The sequence below is a fragment of the Dipteris shenzhenensis genome, chromosome 28 (genome assembly GCF_047967505.1).
Source record: "Dipteris shenzhenensis isolate YYH24624 ecotype China chromosome 28, Dip_SZ_1.0, whole genome shotgun sequence".
In the NCBI taxonomy this organism is placed as follows: Eukaryota; Viridiplantae; Streptophyta; class Polypodiopsida; order Gleicheniales; family Dipteridaceae; genus Dipteris; species Dipteris shenzhenensis.
In genome coordinates, this window is record NC_141623.1 from 24,452,612 (window position 1) to 24,464,331 (window position 11,720).

At 42.4% G+C, this 11,720-nt stretch overlaps 1 protein-coding gene across 1 annotated transcript; it reads left to right on the forward strand.

Annotated features, from left to right (window-relative positions):
• Positions 1-4,228: 4,228 nt before the first annotated feature.
• On the forward strand, positions 4,229-11,450 carry LOC147883360 (putative pectinesterase 68). The gene is made up of 5 exons (XM_087399774.1): positions 4,229-4,945; positions 9,983-10,172; positions 10,259-10,465; positions 10,596-10,834; positions 11,167-11,450. Exons 1-5 carry the CDS (start codon positions 4,707-4,709, stop codon positions 11,315-11,317), a joined length of 1,026 nt encoding a protein of 341 aa, XP_087255900.1. The 5' UTR covers positions 4,229-4,706; the 3' UTR covers positions 11,318-11,450.
• The last annotated feature ends 270 nt before the right edge of the window (positions 11,451-11,720 follow it).

Here is an 11,720-nt window from a genome sequence, read left to right on the forward strand (position 1 = left end):
GTTTATTAGGAGTTTGTTTCTTTGTACTAACCCCTCCATAAATTGTGTCATCTTGCAGCTTGATATCATGGGCAGGTACCCTACTCTTGTCAAGATAGCCTACCATCGTGGACATCATAGAGGACATACATGGAGGCACTTCTATGATGAGGGGTTGATGTTATGGAATTGTATTGCTGATATTTCTTGCTATGGAAATTATTTTATTTTAGTCAAGTGTGACTATGGAAAAGTATTCCATAGGAGCACACCAGATGCGGCGAGGGTCCTAGTGGGTGCTTTGTGGGGATTAGTTGGAGATGCCTAACTACCTATGTTTTTGCCAAGCTAGATGATTAGTATTGTGGGTGATTCCATGAAATACTAGTGTCACTAGTGTTACTGGTGCTATTGCAAGTGGTTGCAAGGTGTGTATTTTGATGTCTGTATATTAAGCGTACAATTGTGTTGGGATTAGTTGGTGTGATGATTCATCAATTGATTGTAATGACTAACACAATTGGCGACTTGAGTACAGATGATAAGTTGGATAACAAGGAACAGAGATGGTGAAGGTGATTTGGACTAATCGAAGTATCTAATGGCTGTCAATTGTGGATGAGGGCATATTAAGCCTTGTGATATTTTAAGCTCATGGAGCTATGTTGAGCAATCCCTTTTGGATGTACTATTATTGCCTCTTTGCTTTTTGGAATTACAATTATAAATACTCTAGATAGGAAGCAAGAGCCACCATCTACAGGGGGTAGATTGGACCCCATGCAGTGTCGCTCTCTCTCTCTCTTCTCTTCCCCACTTGTTTCCTTTGTTAGAGCTATATATAGCTTGCCCTAACTCAGCCTAGTCCTCAACTTTATATATGCCTATGATCTATGAGTAGAATCATTTTCTTGGGAGCAACTCTTTATACTTTCATAGAATCAACAATATTTGAAGCAAAAGCAAAAGCAATGAAAAAATATACTTAATGATAAGAAGCTTCCTAATACAGTGTTGCCCTCCCGCTTTCAGTCTCCACCAGGTGATCACACCATCTTGTACTTAGTATTTGCATTCCCTTAGATTTAACACACTAGCATATCATGCTTTTACATTCCTACATGAAGAAATAAGATGCTCAATCACATAAATTGAAACTTCTTTAGCTATACGACTCCATAAAAATTTAGATGAAGAGGAGACCCAACACCCATCGGTCATATCCATAAAAACCAATAGCACAAGATCGTTGTTGTAAGCGTAGTCAATCTTTAGGGATGAAGATCTTATCTAATCCATGCCAAGTAGAGCCTAAATCTTGTCATTAAGAGTAAGGTAGCTCAATCTACATGCTTTTGAAGTGATAATTAAATACGTTCAACAGACCAAAAAGTTGATTGAGAAAATCACTTGGACAAAAGGTTATCTACCATATGAAAGCAATTTTTGATTTCTATTAGGTCATCAGTGAAAACAAGAGTTTAGCAATAGAAATTCTCTCTTAAACCTCTCCTTTTGTGAGCCTACGAGTATCATGACCCGTCTACGATGGGTTACAGACCCGGTTCGCTAGGTCTCAAGGTAGGATCTTAGAACGTCTTTGATTTCAAGACCCCCTACGAAATCTTGGCTTGGTGCAACATCGCACCGCCTTTTGAGTTCAAGGTGCCACTTCATCTCTCTCTCTCTCTCTCTCTCTCACTCAGAGGCTCTAAAAGGAAATAACATTTAAAAAAGTAGTACATATATAAAAATAAATAAAGAATGAAAAAATGTAAATAAATGTCTTATGTATAATATAAAATCTCTCTCTTTCTCTCTCTCTCTCTCTCTCTCTCTCTCTCTCTCTCTCTCTCTCTCTCAAACTTGGGAGACATACACAGACAAACACTCAAAATTAGGTTCATTGTACCCTTTGGCTATCGCATGGCAACTTTTCCCTAATTAATATAGACATGTCTATCTATGTCGACATTGCCTTCATTGTGCAACATGCGTGTATATTTTCTTTGTAAACATGCATAAAACATTTTTTCAAAGTAAAAGCAATGCTTAGACTTAACTAAGATATAACTTAAAAGTTCCTAAATATAATTCAAGTATTGAGATATGAAATGTTAAACCTTGAAATTAAAGAAAAACTTGCAAGAAATTGGTTTAACTCATTGAGTGCATGCTTATAATTACTCTTTGATCAATGATTTGTGCATAGCCTTGCCTTCTTTATGTTTGATGTCCCAGCATCACATATAATCTTCATGCTTTTAAGATCAGCTTGGCAACCTTTAAGTTAATGAGCATCAACCCACTATCATAGTTTGACAACTCATCAAGCTTCATAGATAAAGCGATGCCCCTAGTGTGACTGCTATGGTTTCATTGCCCGCTATTTTGGCTGTTTGCATGGTGGATAGATCCTGCAAATGCCATTGTGCTAAGTGGCATCCTTGAGTGGTTTTTTTGCATCAATTTCTTATTTTTATGGGGGTGCAGGATCTATCCAACACGTATATTTTAGTAGCCAAAAGTGCAACATCAAGAGCGATTGTGCTAGCCACTATATCGAAAAAATAGTCGTTACGATTTAAGTGTCATCACTTGGATCTCGTGTTTCTCTTGTAGCTATCAAGCAGCTATCATTGGCTACTAGAGATAATTGCAAACAGAACCCTGGAAAGTGCTTGAGATCAGTAAAGAGTGAAGTTTGGCAGAGAGCTATAGACAAAATTAGGTTGTGTTCACTTATGAAGTACATGCGTGAATAAAGATTGAGGTCGGTAAAGGACCTTACGGAAGAGGGGCTATAGTATATACACAACCTTAGCTTGTGTACACACAAGACCCGTGAATAGAGAGAGACGTTAATGTATACGGGAGGCAATGAAAAGGAGATCCACATCAATGAAAGGTAAGTGCACGGAACCATCTTGTAGAGGAGGTCGATTCCTTAAGGAAACCCATGTTACTATCATCGTAATATTGAAAGCTTGAACTGAACTAAGTACGTCATGGGAGGACGAAAGAATCTCCTTTCTACGAGGCTGGTCATCGTCCTTGAATTCCGTTGAACTGTTTGCTTGTTTAAGCTTAAGCTCGTGGATTTGTTCAAATGATAATTGTTGATGTTTCATGGCGGATTTGTGGGACGACGCAGTGATAATTACTTGATTCGGATTGCCAAATTCCAATTGCAGCAAGCATTACGAATTTTCGGAGGAAAATATTGAAAGAGTTTAGAATTGCACATTTGAATTCGGGATCCCTGTTACTCGTTAGTGGTGCTCTGTGCATTGGGCTTTGTGCCATTCTTCCATTGCTTCCCTCTGCTAGTCTGCTTGTAAGCAGTAAATGTGTAGCCTTGAAGAGCGCAGGCTGATATTGATCGGACTCTTATCAGACACACACGAATGGATAGATACTTCAGGTTTGAGAGTCGGATTTAGCGCTCGGGAGTCGGACTCCTTCCATTCCATTGTACAAAGTTTACGGGAACGGTTTAAATCAGACGGCGCAGCGGACATTGGCCAGCCTCGTCGCTGATTGTGATATCGGATTCTGGACGTTGAGAATTCCCGGCTCCCAGTATAACGCACACATCAACCATAGCAATTTGCAGTGCCGCTTCTGGCTTTCCGCCAGCAATCCGGCATGGCGCCGTTGAGAGCTGCTTGCTGAACCCGTCGCCGTGCTTTCTTTGCTTCTCTAATTCGCTCATACCTCCATTATTCTTCTTCTTGACACTCCTTATTGGCTATTGCCAGTAACCAATATCACGACCACGCCGCTGTGAATTGCTCGCATTTGCACAATACTATCGATAGTACACAAGATCTCTGCTTGCTCTCTGGCATCTGCGACGCCTTTTCCTGACCGCCTCCTCAAGCATAGTTATCCCGGGGCATTATAATCGAGCAATTGATTACACCAACCTTTTGTCCGCAGCCTGCCGGATTGCCTGTCGAAGAAAGGCAGTAGGTTGCAACTTGGAGCATCCCCCATTCCAGACTTCCTGTCGTTCTTCCCCTTACTACCTGTTCAGCAGACTTTTACCGAACGGGTACAGCCACACTTTACTGCCTTCAGCCTTTTCCAACTTCCAAATCGCATTGTCTCCTGGTTTTCTGACTTGCCCAATCACTGCTCGATCAACACCCCACAGTTCTCAGGTTCGGTCTAATTTGTTGACCTTTCGCCTCTGCCGATCGTTGAACCGCAAACCCGAATCCTCCCATGGTTCCAAGACAATGAGTAGCTCATCGTCTTAGTGTGCGGTTGGTTCTCTTCACATTTCAAACTCTTTCTTTAATTTCAACAGCTCTTTCTCCAGCCCTCCAACCCGCACCCAGCCAATCTGCCAGCCATTCCCTTGTCAAAAAGAGTCTCCTTCCCTTACTTTCCCGCCCGCACTCATCAGCTAGAATCTGCTATATCCAATTTTCAGAGAAACGAAAGAGTTACCACCCCAAGCCGTCTTGTGACCTTAGACTCAGTTGAACACTCGGTTAGAATTCCCCTCCTGCAACAAGCCTGCGGTTATCCATGTATGCCGGAAGACTCTATTCTACATTCGCGCCGTCGAATCTCTCCCTGTATTAGTAGACCAGGAGCTCGTAATTCACGTAGTCGAAACTCCACAATTCGACCTAGGCTGTGCTGGTTTCCGTTGCAGGCTAGGATTCCCAATCTCTGCATTCCGTGTGTAGGGTATAGAAACAACGAGGTGCACCATGAACATTACGAGCATTTCTTATTGGCTTGTTTCATTCTTGCTGTTGTTTATCTTAAGTTTGCCCCAGATAGCATTTTCAAGGAACGTGAAGGGAAGAACTCTGCAGCAAGGAGCGCGTTATATAGTCGTCGACCTCTCGGGCCAAGCGGACTACGCTACTATACAATCTGCCGTAGACTCGGTTGCAGACGGGAATAATGGGCCAATTACAATTCAGATAAATCCAGGAGTCTATCAGTAAGTGTCGCACAGCTACGTTTAACTTTTGTCAAAGGAAAAGCCTGTATATTGCCAATGTAACGTGGAATGAATGTAGGGGGGCGCACACAAGAGAAGGGTTTATAGGTTCCATGAGCGAATTAGCTATACTCGCAATGGCAATTGATGAGTGCACTCGCTCACATAAATAGACACAGACTATACTCCCTCTCTCTCTCTCTCTCTCTCTCTCTCTCTCTCTCTAATTTCAATGCAAATTGTGCATGATCTAGTTAATCCGCGTTGGGGCTTCCATAGTTTTGCTTTCTCTGATGAGGATCTTAGTATCAATGGACAGAAACTAAAAATCACACTCTCTGATCTCTCTCTCTCCAATTTATCTGAAAATACTTAGTTAATCAGCGTTGCGTATTCCATGGTTTTGCTTTCTATGATGAGAAATCTCAGTATGGGCAATGGACAGAGAGTTTAAATATATTCTCAGATTAATTCCAATTCACTATTCGTTGCAAAATGGCAAGATGTTTTCAACAATGGACACCACCCTAGTGCTTTAATGTCTTCTTTAATTTTGTATATCACTAAATCGTCGTGACATCGAGTGCTTAAAATACAATATTAAAACATTCTTTAACTTCCTTAGGGACTTGGCTCTAAAGAATTCTAATAGGACAGTTGTTTTCTATGTAACCTCCTAAGATGGAGTCTTCTTTAATTTTGTATATCACTAAATCGTCGTGACATCGAGTGCTTAAAATACAATATTAAAACATTCTTTAACTTCCTTAGGGACTTGGCTCTAAAGAATTCTAATAGGACAGTTGTTTTCTATGTAACCTCCTAAGATGGAGTCTGCTTAACAGCATTGTCTACGTTTAAACCATACTTTCCCTATACACATGGCTCAATGGAAACAAGTACAGGTTTGGTAGACAATCCTTAGTCTCTTACAAAGAAGGTGACCTTGTGACATGAGTTTTTGAAAACTAGATAATATTTCCCACTAGACTTTTCTAATCCTTCTCCACATGACCTAGAAATTGATTATGTTAACCACTTTGCTAGTGTGGGAGGGTGCTACCTGCAGTTCCAAGGCATAAAAGACTTCCAAGACTAAAAGGCTAGTAAGTAGCTCACAAGAGAAGAGTAGTAGCCATGGTTCTACCCCTTACCCAAAATATTTCAATTTAGATGGAAATTAGGTTTGCCACCTACTACCACCCTAGATTTCCATGCAAATACAATGTTTCTATAGCATTTTTTTAAGCATGCCATATTCTATACTCAAGCCTTGTATATACTCTTATGAATGTCAAGTATAGGGGCTTATGGAACAACAAAAGTCTATCAATCCTATCACTTGCATCCCAAATACATGTTAATATTTGTAAAGGATTTCGTGGTTAGACATCCTAGATCAATTTTAAAAAGTAATTTTTGTGTGTATGTGGGCACACACACAGCACTCATATGCACACATGTGTGCGTCCCCCAATACATTTCTCTCTCTCTATCTATCTATCTTTCTTTCTTTCTTTCTCTCTCTCTCTCTCTCTCTCTCTCTCTCTCTCTCACACACACACACACACACACACACACACGCACACACGCACACGTGTGTGTGTGTAACTTGATATTGTGTTAGTGTATTTGCTAGGACCCTTATATTTGTAAATCGTTCAGTGATACTTTGTCTCTTAGGAAAGATTTGGTGAGGTGAAAGATTCCTTTGTATTTCGTTCTTCACAAAATCTTTGCTATATGGTTTTTGGCAAGCACACACTACAAGTCTCTTTTTCTTTTCTGTTATGTATGACTACAGTCTTCTTGCTTGTCTCACCCTTTGTTTTTATGTTTCCATACATAATTCTTGCTTTGGATACACCATGAGATAATCCGAACATGCACCTTAATTGTATATGCATAAGTTGAGTGGCTAGACAACTTACACCTTAGTACCTTCGTAAAGAACCCCTAAATATTAGGCTTGAATTATTGCCATCATCTAATGGCTCTTTTTTCTATAGAATTCATAACGTTAGGCTAAGGCAAGAGATTAAGACAAAATCAATTGCAATGGATTGCAAACAATCTAATGAAACTTTGTTTACAATGAAAATGGAACAACTTGAAAGGAATTTGGGAGCTCGAAGAAGTTGGGACTTAAAACATGGTACCATTTCTTAATAAATTATAGATTGAAATGGAGAAAATATATAACATGTTACTCTAGTGACATGGAAAGTGAAACAACAAGTTCAAAATAATGATAGATTCCTTTTCCATTTACCATCTATTGGTGAAGAGGCCTAACTATATATGCAATAAGAGTGGATGGATGGAAAAGACTATGCACAGATGGCGAGAACGAGGCAATTATAGAAAATAAAAAGGAGGTGGGTTGAGTACATGCATGAAGTGCTAGTGTCTATGAATGAGAGGTATAAATACATCGCAATAAGCAGGACCACCAACAATCAATTGCATGGGCAGACAAGAAGAGAGCTCGTCAAAGGCTCAAAGTAGGTTGAAAGGTTAGCATCTTGAAGAAGAGGAAGCTAGTTGGTTGAGATAAAAAATAGCCAAAGGAACAATGAGTGAAAATATCATTTCTGACTTATTTTGAGTGGGGGGTTGAACAAGTGGAGATAAAAGGGAAGAAAACGACTAAAGTATAACAAAATAAGTGGGAGAGAGATTTAAGGAATGGCCTAGGACTCCTAAAAAGACCTTGTCTTTGAAAATGTTGCCATCCTTACCACCGTGGAGAAAAACGATGGGAAAAACATAAATGAATGATTGCTATCCTGTTCCATCCCTTTGAGGAGGCCCCTGTGACCTTGAAACCTAAGGGCCAGTGCACACGGGCTTCAAAATTTGCCACTGGCTGTGTTTGAAGCTATTCATATGGTTAAATCCATTTTTGATGATGCGAGTCTAGTGCGACATTGGTTCTCGAATGGGCACCATTCTGGAGGATGCAAATTTGAGCACTAGAGTTGCATTTCGACTCCACCCAATGGCAACGAGCCATTTGGCTTTGACTTCAAATACCAACGCATTTACTTTTGCTCCAACTCAGAAGCTCCTCTGCCCCAGCCAATTGCAAATAGCCAAGTGCAAATTGTGTTGCTTTTGCTGCTTGGATGGTGAGGCGTCTGATGGCCATGTACCAAACTCTGGTGAGCTCCGCTGCAATCTCACAATTTGGGATTTCGTTCATGTAGGAAATTACCCTCGTTGCACTAGCTGTACACTAGTGGAGCATTCTTGAGCCCATGTGCATAGGCCCTAAGCATGGAGGAGTAGCAATCTTGGATAGCCCGCTCATTGTGAATCCCATTCCGAGTTACAGTACATGGTTGTAGGTAAGAGTTCCCGTGGAAGGCTTTTTTGAAGAATTGTGTGCTTTTTTTGGGCAAATTAGCAATGGAGTAGACTTCTCTAGTTGTGAGAGACTTGCCATGCCCCATTTTCAAAATACCTAGCATGAGTTGCAATTGTGGCAGTTCCCACATCACAAGTTAAGGGACAGTTTGGCGGGTTCCTGTCTTGGACTAGATTGCAAGCTCGAAATATCCATACCATTATGGATGCCCAATGCATGGGGACTTACTCTTAGAGGGCATTCCCAAGCTCTTCCAAATCCCATCATGGAATAACAATCTCATTCCATTCCAATGCTTGCAAAGAGATGTGAGTTCTAAAGGAGCTTAGAGATAGCGTGTCACCAAAGTTGAACTAATGTGACAAACATGCCCAAAACTTGCGGCCATTCACCCTGAGGATACTTAGAGACTGAGGGTGGCTTAACAAACATGTCCAAACTCCGAAACTTCATGTTCAATATGGCCAACCAGAGCTTGGGTGGTCATCGGTGTGTATATTATAATAGGTCCTCGAAATTGCTCTACTAAACATTCAAATGCATAGATGCAATCGATGTAGATATAGAGACCTGTGACTCAGGATGTGAGATTAGACACGGTTGCCGCAATCACCTGATTCTTCGCATTCTGTCAAGATGGGGACTACCCTATTGTGATTTCAGGTGTATAATTTCGGGGGCCTGAAAATTGCGGAGGATATTTGTCGCGAACAATGCTACTAGAATAGGCGACGAGAAAGAGAATCCGAGGCGAGGAGCTGGAGAGAGGGCAGCAGGACCTCATGGCGATTTCATGTACGTAAAATCCAAGGCACTGTGGCAGGCAACGAGCAGGAACTCACGAGCGGGGAGACAAGACGATAGGTCGGGCTCAGACGTCCACAGAACAGCTTCTGGCGATGGTAAATGCGAGCTCGAGCAGTCAGACAGCTTCTGGCGATGGTAAATGCGAGTTCGAGCAGTAAGACACTGCCATGGATTTGGTACCATGGACAGCAGCTAGTCTGGCGAGATGAATCACCTCGCTTTTGCTGTTTGTCTGCGTCGTATCCGTTCGCGTGCAACGGATAACTCCTGAGTCCTTCTCTAGACCTGCATGTGGTCCGCCTTCACGCTGAACCTGTCCGTCCTTTCGAAGTATGAAGCTTTTGCATGGTTTGATTGGACCGGTCACCACCACATTGCCGTCGGTAGTTCTGATTTTGGGTCCGTTGCATCAGAGTGGCAGGCCGGTCGTCCTCGTAGGAACGACCGTTGAACGATTTGCCCCATGTTTGAGGACGAAATTTCCGATTCAGTTGGTCTGAGGCTCCCCTCATAGTCCCCTGTCCAGAGATCTTATTGATCGCTGTTGACGACAGACGACATTTCAAAGCCGAAACGGTCGAATCTTTGCGAGTCCGGTTGTAGGCACGATTACGAAACTGAGAATACAGCGCGAGTTCTCGGTTTTGCGAAACAATCAAGAGGGAAGGAATTCAGTGTAGAGAATTGCAGAGAAACGGAGAAATGCAGCATACAAACGAGTTACCTTCGCGCGTTCGAACGAATCTAGGAACTATAATCTGCAGGGAAAGAAGGGTAACGAAGAGAACGATGAAGCATAAAGCGATTATTGGGAAGATTTGCGAACGAAGTTGGACTAATGGTCGGCCTGAAATGTGCAGGGAAAGGGTAACGATTCCGGCGACGAAGCCCTTCATCACGTTGCAAGGAGCAGGGATGAACCTGACGTATGTGCAATGGCACCTCAAAGCTAGCGACGTAGGTCCTGATGGAGCAGAGCTTACAGCTTACAATACGGCGTCTGTTTCCGTCTATGCATCCAATTTCGTCGCGAAAGACATCAGCTTCCGGGTACAGATCCACGACAGTATCCCACATTTGCGAGTCTGTTTCTTTTTCGCGAGTTTCCTCATCCCTCCCAATCGTTACTTCCGCAGAATACGCTCCCTGCTCCCCCCCCCGGCATCGATGGCCGTCAAGCCGCTGCCTTCAGGATCTCCGGAGACATGGCCGCATTCTACCGTTGTGGCTTCTTCGGTGCTCAGGACACCCTCTGCGACGATCAAGGTCGCCATTACTTCGAGGATTGCTTCATCCAAGGATCCATCGATTTCGTCTTCGGCGATGCTCGCTCCCTCTACAACGTATGTTTCACCTGATGCGATCCCGCGTGCGTTCACGTAGTTGAAGCTTTTGTCGAAGAAGGAAAATGCTTGGTAATTATTCTGCATATGAAGCTCAGCTCTTCGCATAGCCTTGCTTTTCTGTTTTCAGAGATGCGAGCTCAACTCCATCGCGCAGAGCTACGGATCTGTAGCCGCACAAGACCGACAGAGTCCATCTGATAACACTGGCTTCTCATTTATCAATTGCAAAGTCACCGGAACAGGACCTATCTACCTGGGTCGAGCAATGGGGCCATACTCCCGAATAGTGTTCGCGTATTCTCAATTCGACGGCATCGTCGATCCCAGAGGATGGGATGATTGGGATCACGAAACTAGCAAAGATCAGTAAGTCAAAATTTTCTCGATCCAGCTCATACAAAATCTTCTCGGAAGCTTGCTTGATCCTTACTTTCTTGATCCTTGCTTGATCCTTACTTTCTCGATCGTAGTCAAAGTACCTGACTTTAAAGGAAGTGCGAAATTTGCTAGTTCTCGGGAGGTTGCTCACTTTCTCGATCTTAGTGGAAGTACCTGCTTTAATGGAAGCGCAGTGCGATCCACTGCAAATTTATACGAAGATGCGTGTGATTAATGCACTGTAGATTAATCACGCAAGTAAGGGAAGTCCGAAGACGCGCACACAACGATTTAATCCTGCCGATATCGTGTGATTGCAGAACTGTATACTATGGGCAATACAAATGCTACGGCCCAGGATCGGACGAATCTCAGCGAGTGCAGTGGTCGCATGAGCTATCGGATGAGGACGCAGCGCAATATCTCTCCACAGACTTCATTGACGGAAGCCAATGGCTGCAGCAAAACTAGCTATCAAAATTTACTTTGGAGCTAGCAAAACGATGAAAGGAGCCGTTTATTTGCTCTAGCAATAGAAAGATTCTATGCTTGCATCCATTGGAAAGCATTGAATTAGTAATTGTTGTAATTGGAAAGCATTGAACCTTACGAGTTAGCAATTTACTAAACCTTCTGTAGTTAGCATTCTTCTCTTGCATATTTCTTCTTTGTAATTGGAAAGCATAGAACTAGCAACTCTTCCTATCTTGCATATTTCTTTTCATTGTGCGCTATGGGTACCTTTAGCTATATCATGACTTATTCTCCCTACGTGTGACCCAAAGGGCAACCTTATGCGAAATGGAACTACATAGACTAATTTTGAAACCCATTGACCACCATAACGAGTTCTAGAATCTGTCATTAGATAGGA

What these genes read in the sequence shown, in the direction of transcription:
- LOC147883360 (XM_087399774.1), top strand. Translation starts at nt 4,707, where the DNA reads ATGAACATTACGAGCATTTCTTATTGGCTTGTTTCATTCTTGCTGTTG. An exon ending in CGAAAGACATCAGCTTCCGG is followed by an intron (nt 10,173 to 10,258) that starts GTACAGATCCAC and finishes TTACTTCCGCAG; the next exon opens with AATACGCTCCCTGCTCCCCC. An exon ending in ATGCTCGCTCCCTCTACAAC is followed by an intron (nt 10,466 to 10,595) that starts GTATGTTTCACC and finishes TTCTGTTTTCAG; the next exon opens with AGATGCGAGCTCAACTCCAT.